At 37.1% G+C, this 14,305-nt stretch overlaps 6 protein-coding genes across 6 annotated transcripts; 4 read left to right on the top strand and 2 right to left on the bottom strand.

The window, feature by feature from the left end:
• Positions 1 to 1,062: 1,062 nt before the first annotated feature.
• CBG27158 lies at positions 1,063 to 1,107 on the top strand (the record flags this gene model as incomplete). Its single annotated transcript, XM_045237867.1, has 1 exon — positions 1,063 to 1,107. The coding sequence occupies one exon, from the start codon at positions 1,063 to 1,065 to the stop codon at positions 1,105 to 1,107; it is 45 nt and encodes a 14-aa protein (XP_045100179.1).
• A 186-nt stretch (positions 1,108 to 1,293) lies between these two features.
• Positions 1,294 to 2,314, top strand: CBG19053 (the record flags this gene model as incomplete). The annotated part of the gene is made up of 4 exons (XM_002637307.2): positions 1,294 to 1,332; positions 1,382 to 1,542; positions 1,582 to 2,175; positions 2,221 to 2,314. 4 exons carry the CDS (start codon positions 1,294 to 1,296, stop codon positions 2,312 to 2,314), a joined length of 888 nt encoding a protein of 295 aa, XP_002637353.2.
• A 2,008-nt stretch (positions 2,315 to 4,322) lies between these two features.
• Positions 4,323 to 5,694, bottom strand: CBG19052 (the record flags this gene model as incomplete). The annotated part of the gene is made up of 5 exons (XM_045237866.1): positions 4,323 to 4,386; positions 4,446 to 4,490; positions 4,809 to 5,402; positions 5,488 to 5,606; positions 5,656 to 5,694. The coding sequence occupies 5 exons, from the start codon at positions 5,692 to 5,694 to the stop codon at positions 4,323 to 4,325; spliced, it is 861 nt and encodes a 286-aa protein (XP_045096655.1).
• Positions 5,695 to 8,584: 2,890 nt separating this feature from the next.
• On the bottom strand, positions 8,585 to 10,207 carry CBG19050 (the record flags this gene model as incomplete). Its single annotated transcript, XM_045237865.1, has 5 exons — positions 8,585 to 8,663; positions 8,709 to 8,971; positions 9,471 to 9,643; positions 9,693 to 10,134; positions 10,169 to 10,207. 5 exons carry the CDS (start codon positions 10,205 to 10,207, stop codon positions 8,585 to 8,587), a joined length of 996 nt encoding a protein of 331 aa, XP_045096654.1.
• Positions 10,208 to 10,644: 437 nt separating this feature from the next.
• CBG27157 lies at positions 10,645 to 10,899 on the top strand (the record flags this gene model as incomplete). The annotated part of the gene is made up of 1 exon (XM_045237864.1): positions 10,645 to 10,899. The coding sequence occupies one exon, from the start codon at positions 10,645 to 10,647 to the stop codon at positions 10,897 to 10,899; it is 255 nt and encodes an 84-aa protein (XP_045100178.1).
• Positions 10,900 to 11,129: 230 nt separating this feature from the next.
• On the top strand, positions 11,130 to 14,286 carry Cbr-ptr-15 (the record flags this gene model as incomplete). The annotated part of the gene is made up of 14 exons (XM_045237863.1): positions 11,130 to 11,291; positions 11,344 to 11,435; positions 11,457 to 11,616; positions 11,668 to 11,763; positions 11,816 to 11,980; positions 12,023 to 12,127; positions 12,178 to 12,263; positions 12,309 to 12,891; positions 12,942 to 13,145; positions 13,200 to 13,327; positions 13,373 to 13,466; positions 13,517 to 13,739; positions 13,790 to 13,926; positions 13,972 to 14,286. The coding sequence occupies 14 exons, from the start codon at positions 11,130 to 11,132 to the stop codon at positions 14,284 to 14,286; spliced, it is 2,550 nt and encodes an 849-aa protein (XP_045096653.1).
• Positions 14,287 to 14,305: the final 19 nt, after the last annotated feature.

Here is a 14,305-nt window from a genome sequence, read left to right as displayed (position 1 = left end):
AGTGCGCGAAGGTTTTCAGTGCTTTTTTATGCCAGTAGTTAGATAAATTTAGCGAAAAATACCGATTTTCAATGAGAGAGCACTGCGAAAAACGAAAAAGCTGGACCGTCGACGGCCCGTCGGTTCTTCTTCGACTGCCAACTAGCAGTCATTCGCCAGTTTGCGCCTCTTCAGCTGTCATTTAGCAGTTTTTCGGCAGTCCCCCTTTACCTGTGTAGAGGGTCCGAACCCACAGCCTTGTGACTACTGGCGCCCACCACATCCCCCACACCACGCCGTCGACATTTACCATTGATTCGGCAGGCGGTGAAATGTCAGGCTCTCTTCAAACTCCTTTTATATATAACTCTGCTGAAATTGGCGAGCGTGTTCTTAAATTTTCAGGGATGTCTAGATAGGATATCCTTGACATATCCTGAAATTTTTATCAAAATTCAAACTGACGAGGTGTTGTCGTTCCCTTGTTAGTTGAAAATGACGAACTTTGGGTTTCAAAAAAGGATCTAGCAGCTGTTAGTTTTAACTGAGAATTAGAAGAATTGCGAATCAAATCTAGGATGTATTTGACAAAATCTTGCTGTAAAGATACATTCGTGGCTGGGAAAACACTTACAAATCTCAGGAATTACCGACGGAATTGCTGAAAAAAAGTTTCAGGAATTGCTGGAAAAAGTTTAAGTTACCTTTCTAAAAGTTTCCTATTTAAGTTTTCAATGTCTATTTAAAGGTGGGGGACATGAGAAAAATAATGTTGTCGAAATCCCGTTTAAATATGCTCCTCAAGGAGTTGAACTTGTCGAGACAAGTATTGAAGGTGCGGCGCCGCTACCGACTGAGCTACGCGTGCAAAGAGAAAGTCGCTGCCCGATTGCATACCAAAAGGCGAGGGCGACAGCTGTACGCAGAGTGACATTAAGCGTTGTACACTGTGACGGTAGAATGCATAATCTGGCCCCAAAAATCCCCCGTAAAATCTCCTGTCCCCCCACCTTTAAGTTTTCAAAAAAATATGTTCTGAACTTGGTTGACAACCCCTGGAGCTTTCTGTGCAAACATCTGTGTATGTTTTACCTTCTCAGTCTTATAAACTTGAGTGTTTTACATTGAATTTTACATCGTCTCACAGTTGTTGTCTCCATTTCACTCGAATTTTCTTCATTATTTTTTGAAACCAACCGTTTTCGATCAACTCATTTCCTTGTTTTCTTTTTTCATTTACCTCCCTGATTAGTTTTACGCCAGCATCTGGAGATTTCAATCTAGAGACTTCTTTATTAATTATCTCGACTCAAAATGCAACGAAAAATGATAGTGGCTCTTATCACTTTTCTAGTAAGTAAAACAAATCGTGCTCATTAACAATATGGAAATTCATTTTCAGGTTACTGTATTCGGTACTGTATCCAATGCTCTCGTTTTCCTTGCTGCTCGTAGAATGAATTCGATGAACAGTTCTTTTGGAATTATTACCAAAAACCAAGCGATTTGTAACTTCTTGATGTCCTTAATTTTTTTAGTATACATTTTTCCGTTACAAATAAGGTTTGTGCTACTCAAAATGAGCTGAGAAAAAATTTTCAGTGATATAAAACTGATGGTCACTTACTCTCGTTTCATTGGACTGATCGTAGGGACTATATACGAAATCTCGAATTTATCTCATTTTCTGATAGCATCAAATCGTTTCTGTGCAGTGTTTCTCCCTTTTCATTATGATAATATTTTCACTATTTTTAAAACAAAAATATTGAGAAATTTAATTTGGGTGACATCTGCTATTTGGTGTATGGTTTTTTATGAGTTGATTGGATGTAAATTTTCCTATGACGTGGAGTCTTGGTCTCTTGTATTTCTGGCAACTGAAATGTGTACACAACTGACTTGGTATACTGATTTTACGTTCAATACTTCCTTGGTAGTTCTAACTCTTATTACCAACTTGCTGACTGCTTTCAAGGCTGGAAGAAATAGCAGAATGCTGGTTACTGCAGCAATAATTAAGAAGTCAAAACAACAGAAACAAAGGGAACTGAATTTCATAAAACAATCGTTCCTCCAAGGATTGAGTGTCTTTAGTGGTCAAGTCACTTATTATCTGATTGCTCCGATACTGTCGAATCCAGTTCTGATTTTTTGTTTTGGGACAATGTATGTATTCATGCATTCCATTGAAGGGTGAGGATCTAAAATAATAATTTATCAATTTTTTTTCTGTGCCAGAGCTATCATCTTGGCATCTAATCAAGAAATGAGATCAGCTCTCAAGCCTAGAAAAGGCAAGTCAAGATTCAAAGAACGTTTAACAACAATCTAGAATTTTCAGCATCTACTTCATCTTCTGTTTTCATTTCAAGCACATCAATGGGTCAAGTTTTTTGAATGAAGAAACTTTTAAATTTGTTATAATATTGTGTTTGTGACTATGATGTTTGAAAATAAAAATGTGGTATCTTTAAATGTTTTGAACAAACTTTCGAAGTTTTACTGTAACTGCTCTTCTAGTCTATGAAATCAGCACTCCGACTAAGGAAACTTCAAAATCCTGAATAGCTATTTTTCACCTGCTTCCTGGAGAAAAAACCAAACTATGTGCAGCTTTGGCTTGTCAGATTTGCAAAACGAGTTAGCCAATTTTCTGGTTTTCGAAATCGTAGAAAAAAGAAACTAGAATAACAAATGTGAGAAAATTTCAATACAATATTGGAATTTTCTGAGAGCCAGTCAAGAAAAATCGTTTGCAACTTCCTCTTGTCTACGTCACGGCGTCACTACTGTGTTTGGATAGATCGGGAAACAAAACTGAACATTTTCTCAGAAAGCCTCGGCTGCGGGTGCCAATACTTGGCCAAAGCTCATGATTTTACAAGTGTTGGCCAAGCCTCCCACAAGTCTTGGCCAAAGTATGCGTCTCCATGAGCCGTTGTGGTGGCTTCCACAAGTCTTGGGCCATAGTCGGAAAGCTACAAGTCTTGGCCAAATTCTGATTATTGATTTTTTACCTTCGGACTGATCATTTGATTTTCAATTTTTTTGCTGGTTTCACCTAATTTTCTACTATTTTCATAAAGGTTTGAATTTTTAAGAAGGTATTTCAATGTTTTTGGTATAAGAAATTTTGAAGTTTCGAATGGTATAACTTTCAACATGACAGAACATTCAACTTCAACTCAAAAAAGCAAAACCGAAAAAGGATAAATCTGCGAGTCGTGAGCACATCGTGAGCATATCGTGAGTTATTATGAAGAGATATTTAGGTTTGAAGAGTTCAATATTACAGAATTCGAACACTTGAATATACAGAATTTCGATTCACGAAAAAAGAGGAGACGGAAAATGAAAAAAGTCAAAATTCCACCAAGAAATTCTGCATCAAAACTGCTGTTTCAGCCGACAAAGAATCTCTTTTTGAAGGTATCACACATTTTTCAAGGAGTTTGAAAACGCTATGAAAACGATTCATAGTTTCTTCAAAATTGTGCAGAGTGTCGCAGTGGAAAATGAACACGATTTCAGTAAAAAACAATGTTTGGAACTCACAGGAGTAACGTTTTTTAGGATTTGAAGACAACTCGAACTATGTAAAGTAGAATTTATTTGCACTGCACATTATGTAGATGCTTGTTATCCGAAAGTCCGTAATGTCGAAACCAGAACTGTGAAAATTTTTCGAAAAGGAAGTGATGGTATTAGTTCAAAGACTGAGAATTTTTAAAATTATCGTTTGTATTTCAGATGCAAGAAATTGGATCGTAATGTTCTCGTCTAAAGGATACTTCAAAATACAATGCAAAAATTGAGAAAATGAGATGACTCGACTAGATGCGATTACACTGTCATTGTCGATGAATTTCAACGGATTTCAAAGAAAAGGAAACGAAAAGGTGTAAATTTTTTGTGATTTTAATTAATTTTTTTTTCATTATTCGTTTTGTGTAGTGTTCTAATAAAATGTTGTAGTATATTCTAATTTTGAATACAATCACAACAGAACAACAGGTTTGAATGAAAACACACAACGCCACACACAAGTCTTAGCTAATACATAGAATAATGTGCTCGAAGACTTGTGCTAGACTTGTGGGAGGTCTGGCCAAGTATTGGCGCCGACAGCCGAGGCCAAGCATGATCACAACTTCTAAATGGAGCTCATTTCGAAGTTCATCGGAGGGGTTTTGATTTTATATACTAAAATATCATTTACATTAGAACCCCATAACTTATTTCAAAACATGAACCAAAATCATATTTTTATTTCCCGACATCAAAATCACAAAAACAAAAATCATCACAAGTTTAACAGTTTATTTGAGAAAAAAGTTAATTCATTGAAACAAATTGTTTAACCCAATGATACGCTCGAAATGAAAACAGTTGTTGAATTCAATGCTGAAAGATTCAGATTGTTTTTAAACCGGTGTTCGAATTTCAACTTGCCTTTCCTAGGCATGAAAACTGATCTCATTTCTTGATTGGATGCTAAAATAATACCTCTGAATCATAAAACATGTTGATAAATTATAAAAATGTCTTCTCACTAAGCTTTCCACCTCGAACGTATTTCACCCGCCCCACCCGCCCGGATGTGGCGCCCGCCCGACGCCCTATATTTTGAAACAACCGAATTTAATTTCATTTAATGTTTTGCGTCAAAAAGATTTCAAAAAGTGTGGCCCGCGTTTAATCAGCGTGACATAATTTTGTTGGATCACGAAACCGAGCGTATAGGGCGGGTGTAGGGCGGCCTGTTATCCTGTCGGGTGACGGGCGTTTTCGGGAGGACTGCCCGAGGTGGAAAGCTTACTTCTCACCCTTCGATAGAATGCATGAATGCCCACAATGACCCAATAATAAAAATTAGAACTGGATTCGACAGTAAAGGAGCAATTAGATAATAAGTGACTTGTCCACTGAAGACACTCAATCCTTGGAGGAATGACTGCTTTACAAAATTCAGTTCCCGTTGTTTCTGTCGTTTTGACATCTTGATTCCTGCTGCATTCATCAAAATTCTGCTATTTCTTCCAGCTTTGAAAGCAGTCAGCAAGTTGGTAATAAGAGTCAGAACTACAAATGATGTATTGAAAGTGAAATCAGAATACCAAGTCAGTTGTGTACACATATCAGTTGCCAGAAATGCAAGGGACCAAGACGCAACATCGTAGGAGAATTTACATCCGACCAATTCATATAAAACCATACACCAAATAGCAGATGCCACCCAAATAACGTTTCTCAATATTTTTGTACTAAACACAGTAAATAATTTTTCGTAATAATAAGGAAGAAACACTGCACAGAATCGATTCACTGCTATCAGAAAATGAGAGAGATTTGAGATTTCGTATACAGTCATTGCAAACATTCCAATGAAATGGGAGTAATAAACCAACAGATTCGTAGCACTGAAACCAATATATTTTTTTCATTCTAAATACCAGTACAAGCCTTATTTGTAATGGAAAAATGTAAACTAAAAAAATTAAGGACATCAAGAAGTTACAAATCGCTTGGTTTTTGGTTATAATTCCAAATGAACTGTTCATCGAATTCATTCTACGAGCAGCAATGAAAACAAGAGCATTGGATACAGTACCGAATACAGTAACCTGAAAATGAATTTCCATATTGTTAATGAGCACGATTTGTTTTACTTACTAGAAAAGTGATAAGAGCCACTATCATTTTTCGTTGCATTTTGAGTCGAGATAATTAATAAAGAAGTCTCTAGATTGCAATCTCTAGGTATAGGCGTAAAAAACCAGGAAGGGGGGGGGGGGTGAAGAATGAATGAAAACAAGGCAAAGAATTAATCGAATTTTTTGGTTTTGAATTCGCCAAAACAATAACAATGGATGAAAATTCGAATGGAATGGGAACTCACACCTGTGAGACAACTGCATTTGAATATTTTCATTCAATTATAAGCTTTTCCACTGAAATTCAGTTTCAGCGAAAATTGATTTACGAAGAAGTTGACGTGTCATGATTGGTGACTGATCGTTTAGAAGAAAAATAGAAAGAAGTTACAGTTGAAATTTTGGTAAAAATAGATCTTGACCCCAAAAAAAACGGCAGGTTTGAGCAAATCGGATAAAATTATTCAACACCAAAAACTATAACAAAAATAAACAATGGACTTGATGAGGTTTGGGATGTGCTCTGTCTTCTTGAACTGGAACTTCTGGTCCAAATTTGTTGGTGACAATTGCATTCCTGCGATTCTTGCCATGTTAACACTACCCCCACACGTTATGAAAGCTAGCTGGCATTGATAATCATGTCAAAATGAATCAGACGACATGAGACGATTGGTAGCATTTTCCTAAAGAAAATTAGGCGTTTGAAATGAAGGACATAATCCACGAGCACTCCTTAATAATCTTCGGAGGCGAAGAGAAGATAACCCCCACTTTGAAACTATATTGTATTTGTATTTGTATTTGTATTTATTACGTAAAAAATACGTGGAAGAATAAAAAGAAAAAAGAATGAAAAAGAGAATAAATAGACAAAAAGGGACATGGTGACATAAAATTGATATTTCTTAACCTAGACATGAATAATAGTGGATAATAACAAATCTTTTTCTGAACTTCTGACAGCAGCAGGCTTTTAGATCCGTTTTGTAGAGCTCATCATTTTACTAAGAACCCTATGTGTGAAGAAGTTTTGTTTAAGTTTAGACTTTGGAGTTTTCCATTGGTAGGTGCGGCGGCTGCGCGTTTTTGTCGATCTAATTTTGAAATATGATAAATGATTTATATTAATTTTACCTAGAATGAGTTTGTTGAAGAATTTCAGATCAAGCTTTTCCCGTCTAGATTGTAGTGATTCTAGGCTGAATTCGGTCAATCTGTCTTGAGATGTTTTGTAATCCTTATCAATTCTCGTTAAGTTTCCACCCACTATTCTATTCCTCAATTTTCTAGTGAAGGAGCTTTGCACTTTCTCTATATTGTCAATGAGCAGTTTTTTAGAAGGGCTGGCTACCACCGTTCCATATTCCAAATACGGTCGCACAAAAGTCTTATATAGTAATGACATTAATCTAACGTTCTTACTATGATAAGTTTTAAAAATAGAGTAACTAGCATATTTCGCCCTATTGATAGCTATTCAGTTTCTTGTGGACAGGATCCTGGTTCAAAACATCTCAGCTCTGTTTTTATTTTCTGTTTGAAATCTCCTTTGCATCTTGGTCGACGAATTTTAGAAGAAACGCTGAATTTCCGAAGAAGAATTGTTGTTGTTGTTCCCATTTCCCTCGAATAGCCATTCATTACTATTTTAACTAATTCAAAACTAACCATTTCCGACGAATTCCTTCCCCACTTGGGTTCAAGCCAATGGGTCAGAAATCGCGCCCCAGTAAACTTGAGATTTTAGAAAAAAATCGCTGCTGAATTATGTTGCTGAGGATCAAACTTTCAAACATTGCACGAAAAAATCACGAGTTGCAACTCGTTGACTCTAGGGGCGCTTCCTTGGTGCATTGAGTGACTGTAGAGCTTGGCAAGAGTGAGTCTGTAAGCTCTATCACACAAGAGCTAATGTGCAACAAATATATCCAGGTTGCAACCCCGTAGGGGGTGCGACAATACCCGTCTCTCTGATACGAACAATTCGTGTGTGTGCGTGCGCGGGATGCGCCGCTCATGTCGGCGCTTATTCAAATTATATTTATGTTAATGAACGAAACAATGGATTGTGATTAGTGAACGGAGTGTGATAATAAGGGGAATGAATATGACCCGAGTGAAACGGATAATCCAGAGGGATTTTATGGGGAAAATCGGGGAACTCTGGGTTATATCGTTTTCAAGTTGTCAGTGTCCCAAGACAGTGGGGAAAATTGACAGCATAACCATTTATCAATTTTTTTCTGTTTCAGATCTGTCATCTTGGCGTCCAATCAAGAAATGAGATCAGTTTTAAAGCCAAGAAAAGGCACGTAGAGATCCAAAAAAACCTCTTTAAAACAATGTAAATATTTCAGCATGGCCTTCAACATCCAATGTGATTCTTATATGAAGTGAATGCAGTTTGATCTCCTTTTTTCCTTGTTTTTCAGTCCGCATAATTTTTTAAAATTTTGAAACCAAAATATAGGTTGAGGTGACCTCTTGAGAAAAAAGTGAGGGGCGGAGCGACGAACCAATGAAAGTATATAAAATCGCGCCGCAGCCGCACCAGCCACTTGTTGGAAAGGGACTCCAAGCCACTCCGACTAGTTGGATTTCAGAATGAGTCTCCATATAAAACTTTAGATTTCGGATAGATGATTCCTCATGATTCGACTCCTGAGAAAACGTTCTGCCATGTTTTATATGAAACGTTCGATTCTAAGCCACCACGCCTTTATAGCTCTATTGAATTTTCACCAAGAGTCTATTTGGAAACACATTGAATATTTATTTTTTTTATGTTACAGAAACATTTGGGACTAACAACAACTACAAAGTAGAAAAAATACACAGAAAAAAAACCAGAAAATCAGATGAGAACCAGTAAATTTGTTTTTCCATTGATGCTAACTTTTGTTGGTTCTTTTCCATTATTACATCTGAAATAAAAAACAACCAATTTAAAATTTCGAAACACGGGATGTAGTTGACCTCCATGCTTCCACAGTTCTTGTCGGTACATCATCGGATGTGTTACAGCTGAAAAAGATTGATTTTTTTAGACCATCTGAAAATTCAGCTAACCAAAAAAACCACTTCTTGAAACATATTTTCTTCAATTCAGGATTACAAAGAATCGTAACCATCCCTTCAAATGCATGCACAAAATACCAAGGAAGAAGTATGATTATGAATCGGAGCAACTCATTTTCGATAATTGTTACTAGCAAAAAGTACGACAATAGAGCAGTTGCATATGCACTTTCTTGTATAAAAGTTTGCATCAGAAAGTTCTTTTCGGACTTTGCTTTCCGTTGAGATGACGCATGATTCAAGGTAATGGAAACCTGTAATTTCGCAAAGGTTTTTTCAATAGAACTTCCACCAAATGACTGTGTAAATGACTTCGAATTCTACTTTTCAAGGCATGTCAATCGCAAATTTGAGATTTCCCAAAATAGAGATGACTCAGGTGTCGCCGGCTATTTCCGATGTTAGTCAGTTTTCTGATCAGGTCGCTACTAAAGCCGACAAACTCAGAATTTTCAACTATGATCAAAATCTAACCTTGGTCCGCTAGGTAGCCGTTTTTTGGCAAGTTCCGACCAGAATCTGACGAATATCTGTCCAAAAGCCGAAACCCTTCGATTTTAGACCAGAAGTAACAAGCCAAGTGCAAATACACTCTCAAACCTCCATAGGTTCTTTTTTTCCTCCCTTGAGTCACCTTATAAATCAATGTTTACTCGAAACATGCATTTTGCAAATTTAATAAGATTTTCGATTTATATTTCTACTGGGCAAGAGTCTTAGCTCAAGACAGGCTCTACGTGTTTTCATACTTACCGCTCTGTTTTGACGTCTAAATTGGTAGAATGTGATTAAATTAAATACAATCATAATGACAACTACGACCATGTGCAACTGAAAATCCGCGATAAAAGTCAGATACTGACATTCTGGAGTGAGAGTGTATATCAGAGTAAATATAGACCTCTCGTAATACATTTGACAGCCGGCTGAAAAAATGGAGTGTTTGTTTTTATGATTTTTTTTTGAGAAACTCACAAAGAGGAAAAACTGTCACACAAATGAGAAGACATACAATCCACAAAAACACAAGCATAGTATAAGTATAAGAGTTATTGAATATAATTGGATATTTATGAGGAAACCATACTGCACAGAAACGATTCAAACATATGAGAAGATGAGTTTCAGTTGCAAGATCATAGCAAAGATATAAAACAAAACCTGCGTGGTGGGATTTTTTATATAACCAGTCGACTTCTCTGAAACTCGTAAATTCAATATTTATAATGTCAAAAACAACATACAGAAGCATCATGGGAGTTATCCATACAACTGCAATAGTACAATAAATTGCCGTTGCAAATGCACCATGTGCCGAGAGTATTCCAAAAGAGCTCCGAAGAGTTGGAACGCTACTCGAAAAGAAAACAACCGACCAGTTGGTGAAGCAACCGAATAGCCCACTCTGAAAAAAAACCTTTTATATTGTATCCAAATTAAGAAAAACTCACAATAAGAGTGAAAATTCCAAGGAAGATTTCTTTTTCCATTGAACGGGATCGAAAAAAAAAAGAAAAAAAAAAAAGATGAAAAACTAGACTAAATATCAGATGCCTAAATAATTATTACTGGCAAGCTGTTTTGTCTCAAGACGCCAGTCAATATGACAACTTAGGTACCTAAATTATATAATCGGAAAAAAGAAGTCCAGTCTGACATATTTCCTCGTTTCTTGGAGCAAGGATCAAAAAAAATGCGGGCTTAATTTGATAAAGTGAGAGTCAAGTTTGGCCAAACTCTTTTGATGTTTCGAAGAAACTCTGGGCAACTTTTAATTTTAAATATACACTAGAATTATGTCTTCGTATTGGCATTTTTTCATCATCTTCTTACCCCAAACAGTTGGAATAAAGCGACAAGAACACAATCTACATGCATGTCATTTCCGCGCGTTTTTATCTTTCTCCGTTTATCCTACAAGCTATCAATGACTCACTTTTTTTTGGCAAAAGCTGATTGCCTTCGCTACAATCTTCTCCGTTACGACCCTTTCTCTGTTTCCCGCTACACCGCCATCGTCTCTTCCTCCAACATCTGCATTGCCCCTCGATCAGTCAGTTCCCATCGTGTCAGGATGCGCGCATCTTTCGTTTTCGTTCTTCCGAACGCCAATTACCATCGTCGGATGTCTCTCAACTTCGCGCCTGTCTCTTGGTGTCATCCGGGAGATTCGTGTGTCTGACGCCTCCATTTCTTTTCGTAGAAACAAGGTCAGAAGAGACCCCCTTCCAATCTTTTCCCGCGTCTCCTATCGTATCCTCACTATTTGCTTTTCACAGTCCACAAAAAGTTTTGCGCTAGTTTTGAACTAGACCCATCCACACTATTTTTTTTCAGATTTTTCTTTTTCCTCATCTAGATCCTTTCTTCATTTCGTTACGCTCACATACGGAAAATTTTAGGTCTCTCAAAATGGGAATTCTTCGGAATCCCCTTGGAATATTCCAAGATTTTCTAGCCAATTGTTTTTATCGATACGGGCTGATCATATGTCGGAGACCACGACTTTTCACCTTGGGACCTCTTATTCTCACCATCATCTTCTCATTTGGAATCCTAAATATGCGGATAGAAGTGAGTTTTATTGTTGTAGACACCTTCAAGTGTTCCCGTAATTCGAATTTAGGATGATTTGCGATTCTTGTACTCTCCCGAACATTCACTTTCACGCGTCGAGTACCAAGTTCATAAAGATTTCAGTGGAGATTCCAAGAATAAGTGAGTGAAAGAATGATTAAGAAAAAACATTCATCGGGAATTTTTCAGCTCTTTCGTATCCATCACAATTCAAACAAAATCTGAAGACAAGAACCTTCTCAAAAAGGATCTGGCTCAGAAGCTGATTCAATTGAACAAATATGTTCTCGAAAAAATGGATATTCAAGTGGACGGCAAAGTTGTAAGTGTTTTTTTTTTAATTTGTGGTCCTTTCAGAATTTCAAATTTTCAGATCAATTTCGGAAAAGAAGTATGCTCAAGGATGAAACACTGTGAATTGAGTAACACCATCGCAACAATCTTCCTGGACACATTTTGGAGTGAAAAGGTATTCTAGATTTTTTGAAAAAAAAACTGATTGTGAGACAAATGTTTTTCAGCTCAGGAAAGATCCACGAATTCAAATCGAGTACCCGACTATGAAGTTTTTTGATAACAAATTTTTCCTACCTACTCATTTCTACGGAGTAAAAACTGGAGGACCACTGGGCATTCAGTATATCGATATGGTTCATTTTGTGTATCAAATTCCAGCTTATAATGAGGCAAATTTCGATTTCTGATAATCATAAAATTGGTATTTTCAGCATACCTCCGAAGAAATGTCAAAAATCTTTGAGCAGTCGTTGACAGCTGTTCTGGAAAATCAAGATACATTTGATACATCAATGTTTAGTTTATCGATTTTGAAGGTGCTTCCAATTATATCTGAAGTTTGACTCTTAACTTCAGTTTGATTCAGGACGAAATGCAGAAAAATGCCACTTACACTATGCCATTCATTTCGCTGACCGTACTCCTCCTCCTCTGTTTCACTGTTGCATCTTGGTAATTTTTCCTTCATTTGAATTTTTAAAAAATCAGAATTTCCAGTATGACTGATAACTGGGTAACATCAAAACCAATCGAAGCCATGATCGGTATTCTTGTATCCTCAATGGCGATTGTCTCTGCTGGAGGCCTCCTTTTTGCATTGGGTGTCCCATTTATCAATCAGGTCACTGTAATGCCATTCATTGCACTCGCTATTGGAGTCGACGATGTTTATGTTATGTTGGGTGCCTGGCAAGACACCAAGAAGACGTATTCTCCTGAGAAACGCATGGCTTTGGCTCTGGCAGAAGCTGGAAGTGCAATCACTGTAACTTCCATCACATCAGTTTTGTCTTTCGGAATCGGAACTTATTCTACAACTCCAGCAATTGCAATTTTCTGTAAATTCATTTGTGTTGCAATTATGTTTGATTGGTTCTACCAATTAACTTTCTTTGCTGCTGTCATGGCGATGGGTGCCAAGCGAGAAGCAGCTGGATACCATTGTGTTTTTGTTTGGAAACGATGTGACAGAGCTGAAATTGAGAAAGGAAAGAGTGAAAAAGCGATATCTCCAACAAGATACTTCTTCGAGAACATTTTCGCTCCATTTATCTGCCGTCCATCCGTTAGAATTGTAATGGTGAGTTTTCCGAATTTCCAAAATCTTTCATGACACCAAAAATATTTCAGCTCATCTCCTATGTCGTTTACATTGCCGTTTCGTTCTATGGATGTGCTCAATTGATTCCGAATTTAACTCCATCTCGTCTTGTTGTGGATGACTCTCCTCTGATTCCATATCTTCATCTGGCCGAGAAAAAAATCTGGGCGGAAGGACTTATTGGTAGAATTTATGTGAACAAAGCGCCAGATTTCAGTAAGAATCCAGAACAGGTCTGTAGTTTTTCAAAAAATTTAATTTAATTTAAAAAATCAAAAAATATTTAGGTGGAGCGAATGTTGCAAATGGTAGGTGAGTTAGAATCAACTCCATACTCTATGGGTCCCAATTCCACGAATTTTTGGTTAACTGAATTCAACAATTATCGCCAATTTTTCTTCCAAGAGGATGCAAAGTAAATTTCCAATAGTTAAATACTTTGATAATTGTGTATTTTCAGATTTTATCAAACACTTCAATCGTTCCTGAAAGTTTCTTTTAATAATCACTGGGAGACAGATTTGGTTTGGGATACTCCAGACAAAAATTCAACGGTAACATACTTTTCTGAGTTGAGATAATATACAAAACACAATTGTTTCAGGGAGGAACAAAAGTCGAAAAGTTTGTATTCACAACTGCATTCAAAATATCAGACTGGAATGTCAGAACTTCACTGCTGTTAACCTGGAGAAACATTACATCGAAATATCCAGAATTTGAAGCACTTGTCTTCGATCAAAACAATTTTTATAGTGACCAAATGTTGGAGCTACAATCCACAATCTTATCATCTTTGGGGACGGCTATTCTCACTTTGATCACTGGTACGAAAGTTTTCCGATAATCCAATATCTCAAGAAAAATCCATTTTTAGTTTGCATCCTATTCATCGCTGAATCTTCAATTGTTTTCTGGGTTGTATGCACTCTGATTTCCATGGATATCGGTACTGCAGGATTTTTGTCTCTGTGGGGAGCAGATTTGGATCCAACGACTGTAGTCAATATTTTGGTGAGATTTTCAATGTAATCTTGTGAAGTTATGAGATTTCTATAGATGTCGATTGGTCAATGTATCGACTTTGCCACCCACGTCGGCTATCGAATCTATCGTTCCGAACATTCTGATCCGGATGAAAGGATCCGAGACGCAATGGGAGCAATCGGTTGGCCAGTGGTTCAAGCTGGAACTTCGACACTTTTAGCTATTGTTGTTATGCTGATGGTTCCATCTTCCGCGGTTCGAATGTTTGCTCGTACCAGTGTTCTCGTAGTTGGCACTGGATTCTTCCATGGACTCATCATACTTCCAATCATCATCAGGTCCTTCGCTACTAACGCAAAAGCCCATGTCCCCACACATCCTCATTGATTTTTAGATTTTTGGTTTT

This window comes from Caenorhabditis briggsae (genome assembly GCF_000004555.2).
Source record: "Caenorhabditis briggsae complete genome, chrV, whole genome shotgun sequence".
Lineage (NCBI taxonomy): Eukaryota > Metazoa > Nematoda > Chromadorea > Rhabditida > Rhabditidae > Caenorhabditis > Caenorhabditis briggsae.
The sequence above is the reverse complement of the archived record's forward strand: the minus strand, read 5'-3'. Positions and strand labels throughout refer to the sequence as shown.